The 27274-nt window shown below is 44.7% G+C and overlaps 1 protein-coding gene across 3 annotated transcripts; it reads left to right on the top strand.

Annotated features, from left to right (window-relative positions):
- Nucleotides 1-186: 186 nt before the first annotated feature.
- CLTA (clathrin light chain A) lies at nt 187-26884 on the top strand. 3 transcript variants are annotated; one of them, XM_079959807.1, is made up of 7 exons: nt 187-571; nt 14862-14899; nt 16774-16891; nt 18450-18561; nt 22628-22681; nt 25203-25238; nt 26397-26884. In XM_079959807.1, exons 1-7 carry the CDS (start codon nt 364-366, stop codon nt 26566-26568), a joined length of 738 nt encoding a protein of 245 aa, XP_079815933.1. In that variant the 5' UTR covers nt 187-363; the 3' UTR covers nt 26569-26884. The 3 variants fall into 3 exon arrangements, with proteins under 3 accessions (XP_079815933.1, XP_079815934.1, XP_079815935.1); XM_079959808.1 differs by lacking the exon at nt 22628-22681 and having other exon boundaries at nt 189-571; XM_079959809.1 differs by lacking the exons at nt 22628-22681; nt 25203-25238 and having other exon boundaries at nt 200-571.
- Nucleotides 26885-27274: the final 390 nt, after the last annotated feature.

The raw sequence follows: 27274 nt of genomic DNA, 5'->3' as shown, positions 1-27274 counted from the left end.
TGCGCGCAATTAGGCCACACCGCCCCCCTCAGCGGAGAAAGAGGGAAAGCGGGGGGGGGAAGGGAGGTAGATCACGTGCGGCGCACCCCGCCAAGCCCGCCTCCTCGGCGCGCTGGTTGGCTTGCCGTTTCCGTCCCCCTCTCAGCCGGTTGGTGGCGCGGCGCCGTCGCTCTGGGGAGCTTTCCGTCTAAAAGGAGCGGGGAGGCAGTACTGGAGTTGGCTGGTTCGCGGAGGCCGGAAGTAGCCGCCGAGTCCGTTAAACGGTCTTTCCTCGGGCGCTCTTCGGCTTCTCTCGCTCCCGCGCGCGGCCCCTTGGCTTCCGTTGGCTCCTTCCTGCCCCGCCCCCCTCCTCTTGAGCCCACCATGGCCGAGTTCGATCTCTTCAGCTCCCCTCAGCCGGCGGCGGGAAACGGAGCGCTGGGCGGCGGCGGCGGCGGCGGCGATGAGGACCCGGCCGCCGCCTTCCTGGCCCAGCAGGAGAACGAGATCGCGGGCATCGAGAACGACGAGGGCTACAGCATCCTGGAGAACGGCGAGGTGCCGGCGGGGATGCAGGAGGGGCTGTCCGCGGGTAAGCCCGGGGGGGGGGGGGCGCGCGCGGAAAGCTGCGTTCACGTGATGGCTGGCACGTGTGAACGGGCTGACGCGGGTATAGTTCCTCCTTCACGGCTTGGAACTCTTGCAGTGTTGGAAGGGGGCTGGCAACTGTGGGGTAGCGCGTTCATGCGGCGCTTGTACGGAGACGGGGCGGAGTAGAGAATAAGGGAGCGAAGGTAGTGAGGTGTAGTGGTTAGAGCATGCGAAACAGTGTTCGAAACTGAGCTATGAAAGCTTAGGAGCTAAATGGCACCTTAAACCTAGGTTTATGGGCGCAACAATGGATTGTCTAGGCACGCTTTTTTATAAGAATACAAAGCGGAAAATGAAGGGACTGCAGCTAAAATATTATGTTCATTTCTCACATGGTCTAGTCCTTCCCCTGCCCCCCCCCCATATTCTTAAGAGCAGGGGTAGGCAACCTAAGGCCCGGGGGCTGGATGCGGCCCAATCGCCTTCTCAATCCGGCCCGCAGACGATCCGGGAATCAGCGTGTTTTTACATGAGTAGAATGTGTCCTTTTATTTAAAATGCATCTCTGGGTTATTTGTGGGGCATAGGAATTCATTTATTATTATTTTTTCAAAATATAGTCCAGCCCCTCACAAGGTCTGAGGGACAGTGGACTGGCCCCCTGCTGAAAAGGTTTGCTGACCCCTGGATTAGAGAGTCTTACCTGGGCGAGACCAGTGTTCAAATCCCCCACTCATGGCGTGACCTCGCGACGGAGGCCAATCAATGCCTCTCAGCATAATCTACCTCGCAGGGTTGCTGTAGGGATGAGGTGAGGACTGGCAGAACCATATGTGCTGCCTTGAGGTCCTTGGGAGGGAAATGCGACCAGTCAAGCGACTGGATCTCATCCGTTTGCATAGCCCACTTTTGGCCCCATTTCTGGAACACGAGAATCACAGTACATACAAGCTGCTACTTATTACACTTGGCCGATTGCATGTGTGAACCGACATGATCTGCCTTTAACTGTTTTCTGTAGTAAGTCAGTTTAAATTGCACAGCAGATCCAGCCACCGTTGTGTGACCCACCCAGGGGACTCTGTTCAACAAAATGTTCTAAGTCAATAAATATAAGATCTCTATAAGATTCACTTTTTCCCTCTTAAAAAGTAAGGGGAAATGTGTGTGCCTCTTATGGAGCGAATGCAGGCTGCGCAGCTATCCCAGAAGCCAGAACAGCAAGAGGGATTGCTGCTTGCACTGCGCAGGGATCCCTCTTGCTGTTCTGGCTTCTGAGATTCAGAATATTTTTTTTCTTGTTTTCCTCCTCCAAAAACTAGGTGCGTCTTGTGGTCTGGTGCATCTTATAGAGCGAAAAATACGGTAATTATCTTTGAAATGTATAGCGCTTTGATTTAATGTTCTCCTTTAGTGAAATAAAAAAGATAAAACGTTTATTAAAAACTTACCCACACCCAGAATTCTGCAGTTCAGATTTACTGCTTCTGAGGCAGCCTCTACACTTAAGGATCAATTCTATTCTGTCCTCGTAAGTTTTTGGATTCAGCTGGGTATATTTCTTAACTATTTCACCCTAAGTGAGAGGGAAACACCATTAAGATTCTCACGACATACAAGCTGCTACTTATTACACTTGGGCGATTTCATGTGTGAACCCGACACAGAGAGGGCCTAAGGCGCTCCTCTTGCTTCAGGCAGAAAATCCAAGCTGCTTCACTCTCCTTGCATCTCTGGTGTTAGTAAAAGTAACCAGAGCAACAGTAGCCTTTTAAACAATAACCCCCGGCCCCCAAACTTGGTGCTTGATGCAGTTAAATGGTGGACGGCAGTGGTGCTTATTCAAGAGTCAAGGAGAGCTGGTGATGCAAAGGGGCAGGGCTACTGGTCTCCTCTTATTTTCACTTCTCTGATTGCTACTCTTTAGTTTAGATCCTGATCCCAATTAGCTGGGAGCAGGCCCCATGGAATCCAATAGGACTTACTTCTGAGTAGACGTTGTTAGAATTGTGCTTCTAATCTTTTTAACTCTCCTCCCCCATCATTTTCATTGGTGGGCAGCTACCTTCCCCTTCCCACATTTATTTAGGAAATGAAGCCCTCCAGTTAAAAAAAAAAAATCACTCTTTTGGATCCACACCCAATATTATGGCTTCCCAGCAATTGGCAAGCCCCGGAGGCTTTGGGTTCCTTATAGGTAGGGCTTCATGGAGATGCCCATCCTGTGTTTATTTCATTTTATCTTCTCAGAAGACACACGCTCTCAGAACATGGCGACTCCTTTTAAATGATTTCACCAAAAATACTGGCTTATACAGTATAGTGCGTCTTAAATATGCAAAACACTCTCAGTAAACCTTTTACAACAGAGGCTACTTTTGCTGAGGCATATTCTGGTGATTGTGAATTGCAGCGTCAAAGCAGTAGGGGCTCCCTTAGGGCTGTATAGCAGGCTAATGGGGGAGATGAGGCAGGCCATTAGCTGGAAAAGCTCAAGCCAAACTCTTAGTCACGTAGAATTATAGACTTGTAGAGTTTTATGGTACCCTGAGGATCATCTAGTCCAGTGTTTCCCAACCTTAGTTCTCCAGCTGTTTTTGGACTACAACTCCCATCATCCCTAGCTAGCAAGACCAGTGGTCAGGGATGATGGGAATTGTAGTCTGAAAACAGCTGGAGACCCAGGGTTGGGAAACACTGATCTAGTCCAACCCCCGGTGGGGCTCAAACCACAACCTTGAGATGGAGAATCTCATACTCTACCAATCACCTGCTGTGCTAGTGTTGCTCAGGGTTGCAGTTGTAACCTCCCAAAGCTTAACCCCACCCACCCAGGTTCTTAAAAACATCACCTTTTTATTTTTGTTGCTCAGTTTCTGCAGGTTTCATTATAGTAAATCTCTTCAATTCCATCTTGTCCCTTGTTGATAGATATTTTCACAGTCATATTAAAGCAATAACTTGATCTGTTCTGTGGTTTCCTGTTGAGTTTTTGGATCACATGACATAAGTCAGTTAACACAGCCCCAATATTTTATTTATTTATTTTAAAACTTAGACCCTGCATATTTTCAAGAAACCCTCAAGGTGGTGTTGTTTTTTACAGCATTAAAATGGCCAGACGAGAGAGAGAGAGAATACACATGCTATTTTATGGAATTTTGTTCATCTGTTTTATATACATCACAGTTGACTCTTCTGGGGAAGAAAATAATAAAGAACAAAATATAAATTATAGACATAATTATAAAACATACAGATCAGCAGCATATAAGACGGTAATAATGAGAAATTATCATTAACAAAACTCCAGAAAGCAATTAAATAACAAAGCAGTGATCAAAAAAACGAACAGTAATTATAGCAGCAAAAACAAAAGGGAATAGGAAATGTGGGTTAAGTAGTGCTTGAGGGAGAAATTCTTTTTTAATCATTGTATGTTTTGTCGACTTGGAGGCTCTTCTGAGTTCTGAAAGGTGGTATAAATTGATTTTATAAAAACTGGAGGTGAAATAATTTGCAGCAACACAAGAGATTACAGCAAACGACTTAACACGCAACTGCAAAGCTGTCAAATGTAATTTAGACTAGCACAGAACATTGGTTGCGTTGTACTCCCAGCAACGATAACACGTGATCACTTCCCTCTGAAGCATAACTCAGCCTAGATCTGCCCAGTAGCAATTTTTCCTTTCCTGTGAGAGCTGTCATGCCCACAACATGGTGTGTCTTCTGCTATCTGCAGTTTTGGCTGATTATTCTCACTGAGAGGCAGGCTTAACTGTATGGATTGAGCTAGTTCTTCAGGGGCCTCAACATCATCAGCAATAAATGAACTTGTCGAGTGCTAGAATGATTTGGGTAACGTGGTGGAGCCCAGTTAACTGAGTAGTACTGTATTTCCAAAACTAAAAGTACTGGGTTTTCTTTGAAACTTAAAAAAGACAGACTGCTGGATATGGACTAGTTCTTCAGAAAATCTTTCAGAGACATGAAGCAAACGGCTGATTCTCACCACTGACATTGCCAACTGGTTAGATCCATGCCAGTATCATCTCAGTGTACTCTTGAAACAGGTCTCTTGTATTCTAGGCATCTCTTAGCTCTTTTTAAAAAAAAGAATACCTAGATGCAGGTTCATTGCAGCAGTAAATGAAAGTATTAAAATGTCTTAAGATAAAGATAAGCTGCCCAGTACTAGTTCCTTGGAGTGTGGTTAAACTGACAGCAATAGCCCAGCCTTACCCAGCTATATTTCTCCCCAGTGAGCTCATCTCTGGTATATCTAGTGCAGTTGAAGAAACGTGATGTTGCAGGCAGATTTGGGGGAAGTAAGACATTGGTTTGGAGGCAATTAGACTTCCCCAGCCTTTGTCTTGTCTTAAAATGTTTCTCCTCCTACTCCCCTTTATATCTAATTGAGGGCATTCCAGGTTTTAAGCGCATGGATATGTTGCATGCCATGCCATGCATTTTCTAGATTCTGGATGCTTGGAGTTATTAAATCAGCTGGTTGACTTATCTTCCATCAGTGCAGAAAGGTGTTGGCTTCCTCTGGGACTGAAGCACATTTGGCGCTAGGAATTGGGAAAGCAAATGGTAAGGTGAAATGGAGCCAAGTGAAACATCTGGTTTTTAAGAATTGGCAGTTCTCTGCTGTTTCACTTTTTCTAAAAACAAAAACCTCTGCATCATTAGGTTGAAACAGTTGATTGGAGAATTCCATATCTGATGCCAGCTGCCTTGTAAGAAGGAAAAGACCGTTTGAGAGATGGATTCTTCTTCTCCAGCCCCTGTGGTTTTCAAATTGTAATCAGGAAAAGACAGGCTCATCAGTGAGATCAGTATTTAGCAGATCACTTGCCCATGCGCCACTGGAGAAGATGACGAATGGGTACCACTTTGAGAGAGCATTGACCATGTTCTAAATCACTCTTCCATGGGTATGTGGTTGGCCATTCAACATGGCCAGTGGACTAGATAGGCATTTAGGCTGACCCAGCTCCTGTATTTTGCAAGGCAGCAATTTACACTTAACAGACCTAGTTAGTGCCACATGTGAGCCAAGGGTATCTCTAGAACAGTGTTTCCCAACCTTGGGCCTCCAGCTGTTTTTGAACTACAGTTCCCATCATCCCTGACCACTGGACTTGCTAGCTAGGGATGATGGGAGTTGTAGTCCAAAAACAGCTGGAGGCCCAAGGTTGGGAAACACTGCTCTAGAACATGCCTCAGAAGCATCTGTAGCATTCTGGTGTAGTTTGGCAGATGCGCACAAGTTTCATCAAGCCAAAAATGGTTTCCTGAAGGTAAATGTTTGAATAGCTACTTGCCTACTTTATTGGAGTATGTTTGGCGGGCATATGAAAAAGGGCATTTCCCATCGTTTCACTAGGGTTGTGAAACCTGCTCTAGGATATTTGCCAGGACTGTTTTCCCTGGTGTCTCCTGAAGACATTCTGGTTTCTTCAGGCATTTGGATGTGGTGTTAAAAGTGGCTTGACTTGCTCTTAATTTAAACCCCTGGTCGCTTGGGTTCTGCTTTTGAAAATGGAAAAGTGGGATCGAAATTAAGTGCCCAGATCTCAATAGTTTATTTACTGTTAGCACTTCAGAGAAAGATGCTTACTAGCACTATTGTCTTTGGCCAAATGACCCACACACGGTTTAAAAAAACAGGAAATGGTAGTATAGAAAAACAATCTTTTGCACTATAATGGGAAAACATTTTCATGGAATGTCTGCTTTTTGTGACCAAGTACATGACAAATATGCTGATAGGAAGTTTGACTTGGACTTAATTCTTGTTTCAGGTGTACTGGGCCAAACCTTCAGAAATAGGTTTCACTTTAAATCCGGACAGGCTCTTTCATGAACTTACTATCGTTGATGGATAGAAATAGGGCATGTATTAATCACGAAGTTGCCATTTTATGCAAGCACAGTGGGACTTGCATTCCACTAAGCTTGGTGGCACATGCTTCTGAAGAAATTTCAAGTTACAGTATATAGAGTTATGTGGAAAGATACCCAACTAGACTTGCTTAAGAGGTGCTAATGAACTCTTTATCTTAGAATTCTGAAAGGCTTTGCTTATTTTTGCATGTAGAAATTGCCTTTCTGCAGGTTGATATAAACAGGGAAAGAGAAGCAATGAAACTAGTTAAAACACTAACAGTACCCTCTCCCATTGCATACGTGGCATTTGCCAGGATCCATCCCCTCTTCTGTTGAGGTGAGAGGTAAGTAGTAACCTGATTGGCTACCAAGATGCCTAAGAATTGTGTACCCCTACCAGTGAATTTCTACTTTCATTTGTGATACACTGGTAAATAGAAATACGTTGGCAAAGGCTGTCCAATTTCTTTCTTAATGCAGAGTGAAATTAACTAGCTACATGCGGACGCACTGCTTTTTTGCACCCTTGCTAATTTTAAGCACTTAAGCAGGGAGAGCAGCTGGGGATTTTGCGGATTTACTTTTTATAACTCGTAACCTTCCAGACCATCTTATTCAATTTGTTGCTATTGCAATGTGTGGCTTGTGCCAAGCTCGACTCTGATTTAGAATGAAATACGGTATCCCAGCGGTAGTTGTGGCATCTTAGGTGCTTTATTGAAACTACAGTGTGAGTAAAATTACATAGTAAGAATGACTGTTTTACGAGTGGGTGTCTATGAAAAGATGCCCTGGAGTATTCTGTAAGAGAGCTGATGACTCAGTAGCTTAGCAGCATTCCTCATATCTAAAAAGAAGAATGTGGATATCCTGCGGTGATAGGTGATGGAGAGAAAATAACATTTCTTCGGATTTTCTAAAACTGAATTTCCCAGCGATCTTAATATACAGATTGTATTACTACTGTCATTCTCATTTCTGGATATTCAATATAGATAAGCACTTCTAAAAGCAAATATGCAAATGTTTTATGAACAGCCATTGACAGATTCCTGTAGCTGTCAGTATGACTGCATCACCACATAGGCCTGGTTGAAATACTTACCTGGGCAGTAGTTCTTGGGAGATGGAAAGGTGGACATGCACCCTTCTCCTCTGTACACCTAAAGCATGGCTAGGCAAACTAAGGCCCGGGGGCCCAATCGCCTTCTAAATCTGGCCTGTGGACGGTCTGGGAATCAGCATATTTTTACATGAGTAGAATGTGTCCTTTTATTTAAAATGCATCTCTGGGGTATTTGTGGAGCATAGGAATTCATTCATTCCCCCAAGAAGGTCTGAGGGAAAGTGGACCAGATTTCTGCTGGAAAAAGTTTGCTGACCCCTGAACTAAAGTAATGTACAGTGGTAAAGGTAAAGGTACCCCTGCCTGTACGGGCCAGTTGTGTCCGACTCTAGGGTTGCGTGCTCATCTCGCTCTAGAAGCCGTGAACCGGCGCCGCCCGAAGACACTTCCGGGTCATGTGGCCAGCGTGATGAAGCTGCAGCTGGCGAGCCAGCACCAGCGCCGCACACGGAAACGCCGTTTACCTTCCCACTATAAAGCGGTACCTATTTATCTACTTGCACTTAAGAGTACTTTCGAACTGCTAGGTGGGCAGGAGCTGGGACCGAACGACGGGAGCTCACCCCGTTGCGGGGATTCGAACCGCCAACCATGTGATCAGCAAGTCCTAGGCACTGAGGTTTTACCCACAGCGCCACCCGCGTCCCAGTCATGTATAGTGGTACCTCGGGTTAAATACTTAATTCATTCCAAAGGTCCGTACTTAACCTGAAACTGTTCTTAACCTGAAGCACCACTTTAGCTAATGGGGCCTCCTGCTGCCGCTGCGCTGCCAGAGCACGATTTCTGTTCTCATCCTGAAGCAAAGTTCATAACCTGAAGCACTATTTCTGGGTTAGTGGAGTCTGTAACCTGAAGCGTATGTAACCTGAAGGGTATGTAACCCGAGGTACCACTGTATTATATAGTCTTTTACATGGAAATCCACATGTACAGTAATTTCTTCTGAAATAAAGGGGCAATAAAGGATACTGGAAATTGAGTCTCCATGGAGCCGCTGCATAATATATTACTTTGGTTGCATTGTGGAGAAGAGGTTGATGCTCTCACATGAATGGATTGCAATGCAAGTGAGTGTCAGAGCTCTGCCCCGCATCTTCCCCGTGTGGGCCCCCATTATGTTCCCACTTCGGAACCTTATTTTTATTCTAAGAATATACTTATTGGCACACTAGTACTTCACTTATTTATCAGAGCAGACTGTGTGGGGTGAAGAAACCATGTCTGGCCCCCATTTTTGAAAATATAAAGCCTGGCTGTTACCTGGATCTGTCTTGTGCCTTATGCATATTCCTGGTTAGGTAAGAAGCAGATGTAAAGAGTCTTTATATTAACAAAGCTGGAAATAAATTTTGCACGGTGTACTAGAGTCATATTGAAGCCAGACCAACATAAACTGCTTTTGCCTTTTACGTGTCTTTGAGAGAACGCCATATTTAGCAGTTGAGGACAGAATCTGTTATTAGCAGATAACTTTTTGCATTTTTGAGACTTGTACTCCCTTAAACTTCTAGCCAATACTACACAATTGGGCTTCAATTTGCTTACCATAGTATCCTATTATATATGAACTGGGAAAGAGTGTTACCAGTGAGGACAAAGCAGTTGCTTTCAAGTCCTGGTTTGCTCCATTCCTCAAACCAGTTTCTCAGAAACTCTGGTTAAATTACTCAAACTGTCTTTAGTGTGCAGCTTTAAGGCTTGTGCACATTGTGGATTAATAAAGTGGACTAGTGAGTTTGCATTTGTTTGCCTCTCTTCAGGCCTCTGAATTGCTGCTTTGGATTACTTTGCTCGAAACATTGTTCTAGCGGAAAGATGAGGTCATTGATATAGAGCCACGTCGCATATATTTTCATGTTCCCCATTCTTGATGTTTTGCCACAAGGGTTGGCAATCTTTTAGCCCCAAGATCCACATAAAGCAGCGGCTGGGCAGTTTGGCATAGGCTGGCACAAATGAAGGGTCACTATGAGAATGGCAAAAGCTTTAGTATATCTTAAACATGTTGTTCTTTTATTTTCACAATGTTTATTAATTTTCATACAAAAGTATAACATAACAAAAAAGAGAATAGACAATACTAAAGGGGGGGGAAAGAAGAAAAAAGAAAAAGAAGAGAAAATAAAGAACATAAAATACTTCCCACATCCCGTATACTACCACATACACTAAAACTTAATTAGTTAATTAAAATCTATCTTCATAAACATATTACTTGACTTCCTCTGATCTCTTCCATCTGAATTTCCTTGTAATTAAATGTAGCAGTTTCCAAAATCATCATTTGTTCTTTTTTGCCTTCCAATGCTATATTCCCTGAGCACCACACAGCCATCGCTGTCATCTGAGTAGTATGAAGTGCATTTTAGGACATCAAGTGCTAAATAGTTCCTACTTTGGCAAGGCTTGCACAGCTTAGCATCTCTACTGGGCTGCATACATTTTGATCTTACAGCTTTTTTTGACGTACAGTAGTCGTACCTTGGAAGTCAAACGGAATGTGTTCTGGAAGTCCATTCAACTTCCAAAACGTTTGGAAACCAAAGCGCAGCTTCTGATTGGCTACAGGAGGCTCCTGCAGCCAGTTGGAAGTCGCAGAAGCCCCGCCAGGCATTTGGCTTCCAAAAATAGTTCGCAAACCGGAACAGTCACTTCAGTTTTCAGTCGTTTGAGAGCCAAAACGTTCGACTCCCGAGGTGTTCAGGAGCCAAGGTACAACTGTATCAACTTCATCTTCATGTTAGATTATTCATTTCCATAGTTAAACCATGGTCAAGATGGCTTACAACATGAAAAGATTTGCTCAATTTAAAAAAATACCAGAAATAGTCATGAGCAAGAAATCAAAACATTTTAAAGTGGAATTCTAGACTAGGGTTGGGGAACCATTTTAGTTCAAAGGCCACACTTCTTGTGGGGGCCACCAAAATACATACATTCATTTTCTTACTCTTAACCTGCCACATTAAGGCTTGGCAAGAGATTCCTATTTCAGGATGCTTTTTTCAAGCCAGATTGTGTGGGGCCATTTCTGCTGGAGGCGGGGTCACGCTGTGCAGAGAGTTGCATCAATTCACATATCTTGCTAACCTTTGAACCTGCACAAAAAGTAGATTAGCACTGTTCTCGTATTGCAGATTGGTCGTGGTGAAACTGAAATGTAGTGGCTTTGTGTAAATCCCTTGCATTCATTGCTGGGGTAAGAAGATTTCATCCTGGAACTCTTTGTAAGTCACTTCTTTTGCTCTTACCAATTATGAAAATTGTACCTGCTTTTGTATTGGAAATTCCTTTTTAAAACCTTCAGGCTAAATGCATTTAGGTCTCTTAAAAGCCAGGATGGTGGCGTGAGTCTTGAGTCTGTATCTTCACAGGACAGACCTGTGGTCTTGTTGGCATCACTCAGTTTGAACCCACCTCAAGAAAGCAAATGTTGCTGTGATGGTTTAGGCAAACACTGCATATGCCCCAAATGAGAAAAAGGAAAAAGAAAAGGGAGCAAGGTTAGGAGAAATATATGTGCTATCTTTGCTGTCTCAGGATGTTTTGTGGGCTGTATTGACTTCAACCTTCCTGTTCTGATAGTGTTTCCCCAAAGATAAGATGGTTTTGGATTTGTTAAAACAAAAACCGACCATGGGAAGCAGCTGTTTGTTCTTTCTGGCAGTTCTTGATAGCTTCTGTCTCCTCTTTGTTCTTAGTTTTTGGAAATAGGTCTTGCAAACGAATCTACACTTAGCTGATCCCTTCCTTGGAAGATACTGAAAGCAGCATACATTCATACCTCTGAAGCCGAACGCCTTTAAACCTTTAAGCTCCTGAACAATCAAAAACCGGAAGTGATGTTTCTGGTTTTTGGACGTTTTTCAGAAGCCGAATGTCCGGCATGGCATCCGTAGCTTCTAATTGGCTGCAGGAAGCTGCACCTTGGTTCTCGAACCATTTCGGGAGTCAAACGGACTCCCAGAACGGATTAAATTCAAGAACCAAGGTACAACTGTACTGTACTTGCAGGGCAGGGCAGGGTCTCTTCCATGTCTGACTGCGTGCTAGCTTATAAACCGGGCCAGCAATTGTTACCCAGACTCCTAATAATAAATAATGTAGGCACTGAAATTTATACAGTGGTGCCCCGCAAGACAAATGCCTCGCAAGACGGAAAACCCGCTAGACGAAAGGGTTTTCTGTTTTGGAGGTGCTTCGCAAAACGAATTTCCTATGGGCTTGCTTCGCAAGACGAAAATGTCTTGCGTGTTCCTGCGGTTTTTCCCCCCTTTCCCCCCTTTTTCTAAGCCGCTAAGCCGCTTATCTGCTTATCCAATAAGCCGCTAATAGCGCTAATCCGCTAAGATGTCAATGGGCTTGCTTCGCAAGACGAAAAAACCGCTATACGAAGAGACTCGCGGAACGGATTCTTTTCGTCTTGCGAGGCACCACTGTACAATGTCGGGTGTTGTTACGTCTGTGTAGTAAATCAGTTCCTAGTGTCGTGCACCCTTTTGCAGTATGAAGAGATGGCAGTGACTTGAGCTTGGTGAATTTTACTTAGAAGGATATGTCTAGATTGCTTTTCAAGCCTCCTAAACAACTTGCAACGCCTTAAGAGACAGGAGTGGTGAAGAATACGTTTTAAAAATTGAAATGGGAAACCTGTGGCCTTCTAGAAGTTGCTTGGCTCCAGCTCTCATCATCCTTTATAGTTTGTTATGTTGTTTGTAACTGGTGGGAGTTGAGAGTCCAGTTGCGTCTGTCGGGAAGCACAGTAGTGTTTTGATGTACTAAAACAAAGTAATTAAATCATTTACTCAGTGTAAAATAAAAACCAACATTTAAGCAACTAAGGCCATAGATTTAGAAGCAAAGAGTGAAGAAATGAAAGCTTCTGTATTGCTAATTAAACACTGTTAAGCCCGATGAAAGAAATGTGCTTACTGCCTTCAAGTCTTTGGGGAGGGAATTCATCATGAGGTTGCTGTCACAGCATGTGCAAATACCTAAAATACATATTTTCAGGCAATCCCCCATTTATGCGGGGGTTAAGTTCCAAGGCAGTGTGTGCATCAGTGAAATAATCTATATTTGAAACACTGTTGAAAAAGATTGCCAAAACCCTGTTCTTCTTTCCCTTTTTGTGACAGTTTTGGGTCACTTCTGGGTTCAGTGTGATGCACGTATATGCGGTCATGCCCATACTGAACATGCATAAATGGTGGGTTGCCTGTATTTACAAATACCTAAAATAAATGGTACTGAATTTTATGATGATATTGAGTTACCTTTGTGTTAGTTTAACTTACTGCTAATTATGGTTTTAGGGACGCGGGTGGCGCTGTGGGTTAAACCACTGGGCCTAGGATTTGCCGATCAGAAGGTCGGTGGTCCGAATCCCCGCGACGGGGTGAGCTCCCGTTGTTCGGTCCCTGCTCCTGCCAACCTAGCAGTTCGAAAGCACGTCAAAGTGCAAGTAGATAAATAGGTACCGCTCTGGCGGGAAGGTAAACGGCATTTTCGTGTGCTGCTCTGGTTCGCCAGAAGCAGCTTAGTCATGCTGGCCACATGACCCGGAAGCTGTGCGCCGGCTCCCTCGGCCAATAAAGCGATAAACCCCAGAGTTGGTCATGACTGGACCTAATGGTCAGGGGTCCCTTTACCTTTAAATATGGTTTTAATGCTGATTAAGTGCTGCCTTGGGAGTGAAGGGAGGATTACAAATACCTTAAATAAGTAGATGTATGCCATTTATGTAGCATTTCACCACTTTTTATAAATGCTAAGATAATGCTGCAAAGTATTTGTCCATTCCTGTGCTTCTGAACCATATGTTTTTGAGAGTTCATAAAGGAGTGCACTTCTTCCGATGTTCACTAGTTCCATGAGGTGAAATTCAGAGCGACACCGAGATGCGTTTCTGCTTGTCTGATGGCACAGTCTCCCCTCATTCCCCCCTACTCTGTTCTGGGAGAACCAGGGTGGGGTATGTAGGAAGAGGGGAAAGCCCTGTTGCGCTAGTGGGACTCACTCCACTGGCTTCTGCTGGCACAAATATTTAGTTTGAATCCGGTCCAAATCTAATACACCCCCCCCCCAATTAATGCTGTATTCCAACACTTGCATAACCAGCTCTTAATCATTGCGATTGTTGTAGAGCAGGGGTAGCAAATGTGGTGCTGTCCAGATGTTGTGGGCTACAACTCCCGTTGGCCCTATTCTGCTTGGTCTGAGGTGATGGGAACAGAAGTACACAACATCTGGAGCAGTGTTAGAAAAACACACACACACACACACACACACACACACACATATATATATATATATATATATATATATATATATATGTGTGCTAGGTGCCAAATGGCCCCTTAAACCAAAGGTAGAGTTGCCAAAATGGAAGGTCTAGTTGCCATTTTGGGGCAATGGACTGACTGCGATTGATTCTCAGTTAAACATCTGGCTAGTTCAGATGACAACCTTGAGCCAGCTTAAGAGCTTTGAGTACTTAAAGAAGAAAAGTCACTTGATCCAGGGACAGTCCACATATATATTGACCCATTCCAACTACTTTTTCTTAATTGTGGCTGCTGCTGTTTAGGCAGCACAGGAAAAAGGAATTTGGTTCCAGAAATCCATTTTTATTGTGCACTTAAAATATAACTGATAGAATTCTACAGGATGGGGTATTAGTGTGTGAAAACAGTCCAGATCCAATGATCCCCAGATGGTGCTATCCTGGCACCCGGGCATCTTCACTTTGTCGCAAGTGGTCGAAAACCAGGTGCAAAATGTGCCTGTGCCTGATCTAGAGGGCACCAGGATGGCTATCCCTGTTGCATAGCTTATAAGAACTGAGCAGAGAATCTTTTCTGCCTTCAAACTGAATGCTAGTGCTAAAGCATTCCAGGTGCTTCATAACCACAACTGTCAGTTGCTTTTTACAATAACCTTGTAGAGTCCAATATTATATTGCAGCAAGGGCAGGGTGTTGGGGGCGAGGTTGAAAGTAACAGCTTCCCCCAGGATCGCCAAGTGTGTTCTGGATGAGCCTCGGAACAGGTTTTTTCTGCCTCTTGTTTGCCTCCAGTCTACACCATCCTCTTCCAATTCTCTGTTGAGAGAGTGCCTGAAGCCTGTGTCCTTGCAGCTATGTAAAAACCCTCCAGTCTTTCCCCTCCTTACATACTCTTTGAATTGCAGTTATTGTCTGTAAAAACACTTTCTTGTAAAAAGAAAAGAAAGCTAACGCAGATGAATTCTTCTTCTTCTGCAGATTCAATTGACGGGGTGACGAACGGTGATGTCTACCAGGTAAATGGAAGTGAAATGAGCTTTAAAGCAACTCTAGTTATTGGATGACTCTCCCGATAAAGAGTTTCATTATTCTCTGGCTTTTGCTCCCATCCAGACTGTCAGCAGATTTGCGCTCGATTGCCGTAATGGTGTTTGCCTCCTACATGCCAGAGTTGGCAAAGGTCAACAAGCCCATTCTTTAACTGAACAAGGGTAGAAGGGCCAGGCAAAGGGTTTTGTGGATTAAAAGCACTGTCAGTCCTCATCTGCCTCTCCACAGCCCACACACCCAAGAATGAGCAACTGAGGTGGATGAAAGGAAGAGCTCTAAAGGCTTCCATTACTGTCCTCGTGGGAAGAGGTCATCTCTTGCCTCTGTCTACATGGAAGGGAAAGAAGCAGAGGTGCCTTAAAGCACGGGTAGAGTAGGGAATTAATCAGGAAGTCCTTAGATGGGGTGCCAGTTGCCTGCTTCTGCCACAAAAAATGGATTTTAAAATGTGCATTTTCCATTTTGGGAAGCTGTGCTTGGCACATGTTCAGTGTGTTTACAAGTGCATGTTTTTCTTTTTCTACTTTATTTTCTTTTTTGCTATATTTGTACCCCACCTTTCCACCAAGAAACTATGGGTGGCATATATGGTTCTTCCCCTCCCTGTTATATCCTCACACCAACCTATTGAGGCCCAAGCTTGCCCCAGTGAGCTCCATGGCTGAATGGAGAGTTGAACCTGGGTTTGCCACCCGCTAGTCTGGCACACCAAAGTATGTTGGTGTTTCGGCAGCAAGGGTGTCATATATCTGTCTGAATTTGTCCTTTTAAAGCAGCAGATGTAACCCTCTAAAAGTCTGGATTTGGGGAAGCAGTGCAGCCTAACTAGTATGGGTGGTTGTTAAAGATCAGTGACATCAAACTTAATAATAGTAGGGAAAATCCAACATGAACTAGGGATTTATTGTATCAGCTGCTTATTTTCTTCCATCACTTTGTATTTTGGAGAGAATTGTTAGATAATATGGTGTATCTGAAGAAGTGTGCATGCACACGAAAGCTCATACCTAGAACTAACTTAGTTGGTCTTTAAGGTGCTACTGGAAGGAATTTTTTGTTTTGACTATGGCAGACCAACATGGCTACCTATCTGTAACTTGTCTTGTCTTGGTGCATTCTATAAAACACAGTTTCCAAAACTTGGGTTTCCAGCTGTTTTTTTGGACTACAGCTATCATCCCTAGGTAGCAGGATCAGTGATCAGGGATGATGGGAACTGTAGTCCAAAACCAGCTGAAGACCCAAGTTTCGGAAACCCTGCTATAAAACAACAGTCTTCTGAATATCGCTGACGCTGTAAAACAGGTGATGGGTAACCAGTGTTGTGGGATGGGTAGGAGGAAAAAGACTCATCAATATGTCAGTTTGACATGTTCCTTGGGTACTTTTTTCTCTTCCTGCTCCCTACACATTAATTGTTGCAGGGGTGTAGGCCAGGTAGCTCCTACAGGCTAGTATTGTGATGGTTGCTGACACAAGAATTGATTCTAATCTGTTAATTAGGAGTGGAGGCAATGTAGGTTTACTATTTCATATAGGTAGGTAGGTAGTCTGGACTAGCAGTTGAGGCAGGTAGCTCTTTTTCTTAAAGACCAGCCAGAAACCCTGTTTTCTGCCCTTGTTTAAAACGTTCCCCCCACCCTTCATTTGAAGCTGATGTCTTATGGCAGTCTCCATGCACTAGTCATTTTGCTCAAACTTGACTGTCCTCTAAATCTCTTCACTCTTAGATCCTGCTAATTTTTAAAGTTTTTTACTACAAAAGTAGCACTATTTTAAGGAACTGCATTTTTATCCAATGGCTATCATAACATGACTGATCTTTTTTGTGTGGTTCAAGGAGAGCAACGGTCCGACGGACTGCTATGCAGCTATTTCGCAAGCCGATCGTTTGCAGACAGAACCAGAGAGCATCCGCAAATGGAGAGAAGAGCAGCTGGAGCGTCTAGAAGTACTTGGTAAGGGCCAAGGAACATGCACTCTTCTACCCCTAGCTTCTGACAAGACCTAAAGAGCATCCCTTGTTCTGAGATGCAGCCAAGGGCCGGTTTGACCGCCATCCCAGTGTGAATAGCAGAATTGGTTGGGATCTCCTTGAATGCACCTCCCTCACTTTTGCACATAAGAGGAAAAATCTATTAGCGATTCTGTTGCAGTTCTGTTGCCCTCTGCTTGCAATTTGCATAGGACACCTTGTCTGAACAGCCTCAGCACTGGGACCTGCACTAGGGACTAGATGAGAAAGATTCTGGAGACTGTTGGTCATCGTCAGACTCTCCGTTGCCTTTCCCTTCTGTAGCTCCTTTTGCCATAATGGCCCGTTTTAACTTTTAGTGCCCTGCTTCAACACAGGAGAGAAGCCTGATTCCTTATTGCCTTATGTATAGCTTCCTATGGACAGCGTTGGGTAAGCAGAGTACACAATCAAATTTCTTGCCTGTAGTTAACTCATACTCCTGGAAATTAATGCAAATGTATATAGTTACCCCTATCTTGTATATTTCTCCTTCTGCCAGTTATGAGGGAGGGGTTGCATTGACAAAGCCAGCTTTAGTGTCCTGAACTCCTAACCTGGGCTGAGTGACCTGCAGCCCTCTAGATCAGGGGTCAGCAACCTTTTTCAGCCTTGGGCTGGTCCACTGTCCCTCAGACCTTGTGGGGGCCGGACTGTATTTTGAAAAAATAATAATGAATGAATTCCTATCCCCAACAAATAATGCATTTTAAATAAAAGCACACATTCTACTCATGTAAAAACACCAGGCAGGCCCCACAAATAACCCAGAGATGCATTTTAAATAAAAGGACACATTCTACTCATGTAAAAACACGCTGATTCCAGGGCCGTCCACCGGCCAGATTGAGAAGGCGATTGGGCTGCATCCAGGCCTTAAGTTGCCTACCCCTGCTCTAGATGATGCTAGACTCCAACACCATCCATAACCGTTGACCGTGGAAGTTGGGAGTCTACCAGCCTCTAGGGGGAGCACCAGTTCCCCCTTCCGTACATGACCCCTGGCAATCTTAGTCAACGGGTCCTCTGTCTGCCCATAAATTCAAGCAACTCTTGCAACCGAAGGGGCTAGGGACTTCTCATTTTTTAAAAAAAGAAAGAACAAATGAGAGCAGAGTTAAGTGGTTAAGAATTGCTGTGGGTGTTGGTCAGTCTGGTGAACATTTGCAAAATTACATGGAGAATTTGGGAAATGGAGACAGAACAGTCAAACTTGTGCTACCAGTTGAGCTTGTGTACCTGAAGCTAATGCTTATCTCTGGATTCAAACCACTGAACCCCTCTGTCCCTGCTCCAACAGCCCTTTAATCCAACACTGTTACTGTCAACACCAGGAGCATTTCGGATATCAAGCTGACTGGTTTCTGCTAGTGTGGTGACTCTTCGCCCTCCAGCAGCTCCCTGCCTCCCAAAGCCTTTGCCTACTTATAGTTCAGAATCTTAGCTATATTTAGCTCTGAGAGCAAATGTCCGTTCATTCTCGTCTGCCTCTGTTTTAAAAGATGCAAACTCTCGAAAGCAAGAAGCAGAGTGGAAAGAGAAGGCGATAAAGGAGTTGGAGGAATGGTATGCGAGACAAGACGAGCAGCTACAGAAAACGAAAGTGAACAATAGGTAAGGAGGGTTTGCCAGCTTTTTTGTGGAGGGGACTGGCAGGTGGCTGTGGATCAGCTGCAGCCCAGATGGCATTCTCTGGTGTATGGCCCAGTGCCAGCATGGTGTTGGCCCCCTGCAAACCATAAATAGTAAGTGGGAAGCCAGCCTCCAGAATACCCACCCCTATGTCCTCCCCTCTCTTGTGTGAATTCCTCAACCACTCCCTTCCATTGCTTGCCATTTTTAACTTTGGTGCAGTTATTTCACTAAATGATGGGTGAGGCCTGTGGAGGGAATCCCCTTCCCTTGGACAGAAATGGCAAGGAAGCGGTTATTCCCAAGGTTAGGTTTGTTGTGATTTGCAGGGAGTTGCCATTGTGCCTGCACTGGATCCCTTATGGATAAGCCCGACTGTTGCCAGAGTCCTGTGGGTACCGCTCCCGAAGATCAGACCTTGGTTACGACATGCTGCTATTTGTATCGGCAGAACCCTGTAACATGCAAGTTAAGAATGGCATATTCCTTGTACAATAATGGGGAAGGCAAAAGAAGTACAGTGGTACCTTGGTTCTCAAACTTAATCCGTTCTGGAAGTCCTTTCCAAAACCAAAGCGTTCCAAAACCAAGGGACGTTTTCCCATAGAAAGTAATGCAGAACAGATTATAATCTATTCCAGACTTTTAAAAACAACCCCTAAAACGGCAATTGAACATGAATTTTACTTTCTAACAAGACCATAGATCCATAAAATGAAAGCAATAATCAATGTACTACACTATAAAATAAATAAGACAGTATTGTAGATGATTAAAATTAAAAAAAATTCTTACCTGCACTGATGATAGTCATTGTTTAGATGAGGGCCTTTTATCGATTTCTGCAGTCGCACAATCAATCAGTAGCTGAACTGGGTTCCACACAGTCACAAAAACAAATTAACTGAAAAAGCCTCAAAAACAAAAACACAATAAATACCAAAAACAATAAGCGCCAAACTTAATCTGTTCCGGACGTCGTTTGACTTCCAAAATGTTCGAAAACCAAGGCACAGCTTCTGATTGATGCAGGCACCCCGGAAACAATAGCCCGGAAACAATAGCCAGCAGCAGCAGCAGACGAAAGGGTTTTCCGTTTTGGAGGCGCTTCGCAAAACGAATTTCCCTATGGGCTTCCTTCGCAAGACGAAAGCCCATAGGGAAATCTCTGGGACAGCGGGGAAGCGCAGCGCGTCTTCCCCACTGTCCTCGGACCTCCTCCGAAGGCTGGCGGTGGGGCGGAGAGACCTCCTCTCGCCGCCAGCCTTGGGATGGCTGCTCCGAAGGCTGGCGGTGGGGCGGAGAGACCTTCTCCCCGCGCCAGCCTTCGGATGGCTGTCCTGAAGACTTGCGGTGGGAGGAGGGTTTTCCTTCCCACCGCCAACTTTCAGAATGCTGTTCTGAATGTTGGCGTGGGGAGGAAAAACCCTCCTCCCACTGCAAGCCCCGGGAACAGAGGAGAAGCGCTGCGCGCCTTCCCCTCTGTTCCCGTACCTGTCCTGAAGGCCTGCGGTACGGAGAAAAGCCCTTCTCCGCACCTCCAGCCTGTCAAGCGGTCTCCATAGGAACGCATTAATTGATTTTCAATGCATTCCTATGGGAAACCGTGCTTCGCAAGACGAAAAACTCGCAAGAAAAAAAAACTTGCGGAACGAATTAATTTCGTCTTGCGAGGCCCCACTGTACCACTGTATTATGATGCTAAGCAGCCCTTCTAAGAGCTACATTGTTCTTTCCCATGTGTCCTTAAAAAAAAAAACTCTGCCCATGGCAAGTCTGGAAAAGGAAAAGGTAACATGCTGAATTCAGAATACTTGCGGTTTCTCATGCCAGCAAGGTGAACAGGCTTTATCGTGCAATTCAACACGATCATGAAACTAGGCCACACAAGCTGCTCAACAGCCTCCCATGCTGTGTAGTAATCCTCTTTTTATTAAAGGGGCTTATTTCTGTAGTAGTTGTGATTCTTCAGGGCAAAAGTCTTTTTCAAAGAGAATGAGTAAAAGAAAAAATTGCAGGGTGTAGCCAAATCTTTGAGCATGTCTCAAAAGAGGAGTTAGAACTCTAATGGTGATTAGTCCTGGGGAAGCCAGTGTAGAGCCCTATTGTTTTGCCAGTTTTATGCCAGTATTAATTTAAAACACTTGGCATTGTCTGGGCTTTCTTCTCAAGCCGTATGCTTGGACGCATAATAATGGCAGCAATGATTCACTAGGACTCAGGCAAAATCCACTGGGTGTCCTCAGCCAATGGAAATTGGCGGAACCAGTGAGACTTCAGCAGAAGACGAATACATAGTTGTATTCAGTGTGTCTTGCCCTGAGAGCCTTTTTTTGCATGTTTGTTGCTGAAGGCCTCCTTTATAAATCAACTAACAAAATAAATACCGCATTTTTCGCCCCATAGGACACACTTTTTCCCTTCCAAAAATGAAGGGGAAATGTGTGTGCGTCCTATGGGGCGAATGCAGGCTTTCGCTGAAGCCTGGAGAGCCAGAAGGGTCAGTACGCACCGGCCCCTCTCGCTCTCCAGGCTTCAGGAAGCTATGCGCAAGCCTTGCGCACCCGGCGGGAGTTCCCGCCGGGTGCGCAAGGCTTGGGGCAGCAGCCTGCAGCCCGAAGCACGCGGAGCCCTCCGGAGGGTGCCCCGTGCTTCAGGCAGGTGTGTGCAAGGCTTGGGGCGGCAGCCGCGGCTGGGGGGGGGAATAAATTTTTTTTATTCATTTCCCCCCCCCCAAAAAAAAACCGAGGTGCGTCCTATGGTCCAGTGCGGCCTATAGGACGAAAAATACGATACTCTATTGTAGGGCTCCCTGAGAAGTAGTAAGCAGGCCACTCATTTAATTGAGCTTAAGTGTACTTTGCGGTGTATTGACTCAAGATATTGTGGGTGGGAGTATCTTAGAGGAGGAGATTTTGTAGGACAAAATCTGATGATGGTATAAATTAGCAGGGAGGTAGCCTGGTCTTTGTCTTCTTATTGCACTTAGCTGATCATTTGTTCTGTCCTTTTCCCCCTCTCATCCCCCCCCCCCGACTTTCTATGAACGGCTAACTGCCTTTTATCTTAAGAACCAACTCTCAAATCTAGAAGAGACCTCCTTCCTTCTTGTGACCAATAATTCAAATTAATACTAATAAATTCCTGTGTAGGATAGTTCAGAAGTCCTATTTCTGCATTTCTTCTTATTTCCCCCCACTTTTTGTTTCTTAACAGATTAATAAAATATCACCCCACCCCCCCAAAAAGTCCTATAGCATTCAGTTACCTTGGATTGGTCACAGAATTAAGGATTTCTGTATTTTTCCATGTATAACATGCCCCCATGTATAAGACTACCCCCCCCCCCTTTTTAAACATTTTTAGTAAAAAAACAACCCTGGTCTTATACATGGAAAAGTACGGTATTTCTTCCCTTAATTGCTAGGCTCTTAAGACAGAAAACTGAACTTGTCTCTTACTTAGCTAAGTTTCGCAGTGCTGCAGTTTTGAAACTTGTACAAATATGCGAACTGTTTAAAATGGGGGACGACATGACAGAGCACAGATGTCACAGGGCAGTTTGCTGGTGCAGACATCATGTTTGCCTGTACCGCTCGTTTGCTTTCTGGCGCAATTCTCTTCCTTTCTTGGCCTTAACCAAATCACTAACACAAATGCCTAATGCAAACCCAGGGCCCTAGTGAGTCACAGTTTACAAATCTATTTCAGTAGTTACAAGCAGAGTGCCTTGGTTTGCATTGGTGCGCCTGTAATAAGGAAGGTCTGGGCTGGGAGGGGTGGTGTGGTTGAGTCTGACTCTCAGTATGAAAATTATGGTATGTCATTGTACCTTGTACCTGCTCTGGACCAGAGCATCCTTTTAACGATGCTTAAACCATTTTCTTAATATTTTTCCTGCCTGGGAATTTCTTAATATTTCTAAGGTCTTGTTGCATGTTTTAATATATTAAACCTAATACGACTACAGCTGTTTTTTCCTTCTGCTTATTCTTCTCTTTTTCTCTCCTGCCTGCTTGCCTCTTCTGTGGACCACCTTGCCACCTAGGGTTGCAGACGAAGCTTTCTTCAAACAACCCTTCGCTGACATGATTGGTTATGTGTATGTTGCCTAACTACTGTTTTGTTCGTTCGTTTGAACCATTCTCCATCAGCTTCAGTTAGCACTTCTGATCTGTGAGGCTTACTGTTCTCAAAGCGTCCCGAGAACAAACAACTTGGGGCAGAGAGGCACGTTCTGCAAGAGAGCAAATAGCAAGGATCCAGGATGTGGGAAAGGTGTGGGGCAGGGCAAGTACAGCTTTCATTCATAAGATGGAAAGGCCTATTTAGTGGTGGTGATAAAGTAGGAAGGAATACTGAAGCCCAGTGATGGCCATCTGGCATCTTTGCAGCCACATCTGGTCCATGAAGCAGTTCATGGGACCCTTGGCTGTCCTACCAACTTTTAATCGAGAGTATAATGAAAGTTTACAAGTAAAACTGAAAGAAGGAAGAAGGGCTTCCTAAGCTGGAAGGAGAGATGTCCCACAGCTAATCTTTTCCTCATTTGGCTTTTGAATAAAATGCTGAAGACTTTAATTTCAGGGTGGCACAGATTTGATTAGAGCCTGACAATCTATAAAAGGACGTAGATTGTGCTGCAAAACAGACTTACTTCCTAGTCCAGGGGTTGGCAACCTGTGGCCCATGAGCCACAAGCGGCCCACGGGGGTTGTTTGAACAACCCACGAGCCACCCCCGAACTGAGCCACCGCTCAGCAAGTCCCCACACGCTGCACTAAACTGGCACAGTGCGGAGCAGGGACTTGCTTCCGCAGTGCCGGAAATCACATCTGTGCATGTGCAGACGCTAGAAAGCATGTCTGTACAGACGCAACCCGGCCCACAGAGCAATTTCCGCAGGAGTGAACCAGCCCAGGCTAGGGAAACCTTGCCAGCCCCTGCCTAGTCTGACAGCTGATGAGAGAACAGCATGGTTTCTGTTGCTATATGGGAGTTGGCCATCCATGCTGTGGCTGAAATAAAATGGTAGGATTGAACATTGCTTGCTGCTAAGTCACACTGCTGAGTTCTGTAAGTCTTGTAGGAAGTGGGTCTGCCTGAAAGGGAGCTGTCAAAGGTATGTTGGAAAGGAAATGCCTCTTAACAAAGCGCAGTTGAGATTTTCCCCAACTAAATTAAGCCGACAGGTATTTGGAAATCTGAAGATTGGAAGAACCAGTGCTTGGTTATTTCTGTGTGCCAGCAGCTAGGTGCTAAACAGCAACATATTGCGCAGTTTAGAAATCTGGCCATATAAAGTTGGGTGCCAGGAGCATGTCCAACTTCAGAGCTGCATGTGTGCTATAATAGCTTTAAAAAGCTGTGCTTGATGAGCAGTAAGTAGTATATAAAACACAGGATAGGAGACAGTAGGGAGTGCAGAGGGCTTGGATGCGTTTTATCAAATTAATTGATTAAAATGCCAATTATGTTGGCATGAAGTATGGTAGGACTGCTATATACTACATGAATAGGTCAGATTTGTTGCACTGCATATAGAGAAGAAATAACCAGTATCTTTCTATTTCTGGAAGTTAGACTTTTTTTACTCTATTATTAGATTCATTTGGCTGATATTCTTCTATACCAACCTCAAATCTACAGGATGACCATTTCCGTACTAGGAGTTGCTTGCATATGTGATGTTTCTTGGTTGGTTGGTGCTCTGAATTAGGAAGTCTTCCACCCTGCAGTGCACATACTAAGAAGGTGATGGTCCCTATGCTGGTTAGTGCTAGTCAAGACTGAGGAGTAGGATCGTCATAGGAGGCAGAGCTGTTGCCTTGCCAAATAGTGGCAATGCTTCTAAGCCAGCCTTCCCCAGCCTTGGCTCCTGATACGTTGATGGATTACAAAACCTGTCATCCCCAGTCAGCATGACCAATGGCTGGGGATAACAGGAGTTGCTGTCCTGCAACATCCGGGGACCCAAATTTAGGGAAGGCTGCTCCAAGCAATGAAAAAGAGCAAGAGCAACAGAGTGCCCTTGTTGCTTGTTTTGTTTTTGAAAGCCGTCACCCGAGTGACAAGATCAGGAGGCGGAAGAAGTTGCTCTGCCTCCCACTTCATGGGGGGCAAGCTTTATTTGATTGACATGGCCCTACTTAAATGACCCATTGGGAAAAACAGATCAAACTGGTGACCTCTTATACATCAGATCCTTCCTGTTTCACAGCCTGTCTGGTCCACCAGGAGAGATTCATGACAGCACCTGAAGAGGCAGATGGTTCTTGCATGCAAGTTTCGGTTTCGTGTCTTGTATTTAAAGCCCACCCCCCTACTGGTGGAAATTTGGTTTGACAGTTACCTAGAATAGTGTTGGACTTGTGAAATGCTGGACTCACAGGTGGTGTTTGCCCTTTTCTGTTAATGCAGAAGGACTTGTTTCCCATAGCCAGTGGGGGAGAAAATTTTGCAGTGCCGTTGCTGCAGGATAACATGGGTGGCATATTTTCCTGACTGTAGACGGTGCTTCAAGAAGTGCATGTCTGGCCAGCTTACTTATCATCTGCATTATGCTCATTTTCATTTTCTATATCTGACTTAAACTCTCCTTTTTGTTTCTCTTCACCTTTAAGCACAAACATAAACCATCCTTGCTACAGCCTAGAACAGTTAAGTAAATTCTTCACTGCCCCTTAAGTGTCTTGTCCCATGAAATAGCAGTGTTGTAGTGACCCCCTCGTCATCAGTGGTGTTTGTAAAATACAATCATCCTTGTGAACTGTGCTTAACCTCATGGGATCCATCATCATTGCTTCTTTTCTATACTGCTTGTTGGAGTAGATGAAGTCATCCTCTTTCCTCTCCCATAATTAGGGTGCTCACGGCATCCGCCCATGTGTGAAATCCAGGACATCACTGTTTGCTTTAACTAGCCGTTGGGGGTGGGAATCATTTTGTTCATGCAATACGGTTAGCAGTGCACCAGTGTTGGAAGGAGAACATAGATTCTTACAGAGATGTCCACTGAGCACAACTGTGCATATGGAGGAATAGGCAAAGTTATCCTCTGAGCTGACCTTTTGTTGATCTCTCCTGCTCCAACCGATACCATCAAGTCCATAGCACTTACAAGCATGAGGCCTGTGACTCTTCTGCTGCTTCACCATAGCACTGGAAATGCTGTCATATACTCTCTTACACTATGGTTTTGTGAGCCTTGGAAATGGTGGCATTTGAAAACTTTAAGGGCCGTTTTTAGTACAAATTCCTAGCATACTCAATCGGGATGGTTAGCGCTCCCCTCCCCAAAGAATGTGTGCCCTATCCAAAACTTGAGGATGATAAGGAGATTGGAATCTTGCCTGACCCTACCAGTTAATCTGAATTCTGTGCATTGAATGATGTCATGTTTGCACAGGGACCTTTGCATGTAAAGTCCACCCTTTTGGGCTCCGATTACATAAACTGCATACCTTGATTTTGTGGCAGTCCCAGTCTCCCTCGCTATACATAGCCGGTGTACCCTTTAACAGCATCATGAAGGTACCTTGTAGTTCAAGGCTGGGTTTATACTGTTCGCTTAAATTAAAAACCTGTATTCCAACATTTTACTTGGCTTCTCCGGTCCTGTGGGCCTGACTCGCTTACCCCATCTCCCTTGTCAGGACTTTTTGGGAAGGATGATGTGGGGGAAGTCCTCAAGGTGCTACAGTTGACTTGAAGGCCATTGTGTGTAGGGGCAAGGGATGGGTTCCAGGAAGCAAGGGGCTCCTGGGGGCAGGAAATGTCCACGGATGAAATCAAACATTGCACTGCATTGCTTCTAGGGCAGCTGAAGAAGCCTTTGTGAACGATGTTGACGAATCTTCCCCAGGCACTGAGTGGGAACGTGTGGCTCGGCTCTGTGACTTTAACCCCAAGTCAAGTAAGCAGGCAAAGGATGTTTCCCGCATGCGCTCGGTGCTGATTTCACTCAAGCAAGCTCCGCTGGTTCGCTGAAGGCGAAAGCACACGCCACACTACAAATGCAATATCTTTAACTTTACTCAGAGAAGCTGTGTTTGCAGTAATTGGATTAATTATGTTTCAATGTTTTTTGGTTTTTTTTTTCGTTTGGGACCAAACCTCATGACGTACTTAGAGTTTGATCATTGTTTTGTGATTGCATGTTTTTTTTTCTCCTCCTCCCCCTTATCCGTGTCCTCCTGGTTGTACATTACTGGGAAGAGACGTCAAGAACTGTAGTCTTTGGGCTCTCTGGCGCAGAGACTTCACTTTCAGCTGTACTGAAAATTAAAGATCTGTTTAAGCGGCACTCTTGTGTGGGATTTAATAAGTCAAGGCAACTTTCTTGTTAAAGCTTGCACAGTAGCTGGGCTCGAGCCTGTATGGGTGCTAATTTTAAAGAATGTGTTTTGAAGCAATCACGTTCTTAATGGTCCTATAAAAGGCAAAGCAAATGGAGTTCTCTTTTTACAGTTATCATCTAATGCACGGCCTCTTCCACTGTGTTGTTTTTTTCCAAGAGGCTTTGCCCCCTACAGCTGTGCCTTCAGTGGAATAAGCTGTAGCACCAGGTATTAAGGCAGATGGCTTGGGGGTTGTTTCATACATTCCCCCCTCTAACTGCTAACCTAATGCAGAGCTGTGGTTTCATTCTGAACTGCTGCTGGTCTTGGCTGGTGTGTCTTTAGAAGAATGGTAG

The sequence above is a fragment of the Podarcis cretensis genome (genome assembly GCF_951804945.1).
Source record: "Podarcis cretensis genome assembly, chromosome: 17".
NCBI lineage: Eukaryota > Metazoa > Chordata > Lepidosauria > Squamata > Lacertidae > Podarcis > Podarcis cretensis.
Note: the sequence above shows the minus strand (reverse complement) of the source record. Positions and strands in the feature narration are given on the sequence as shown.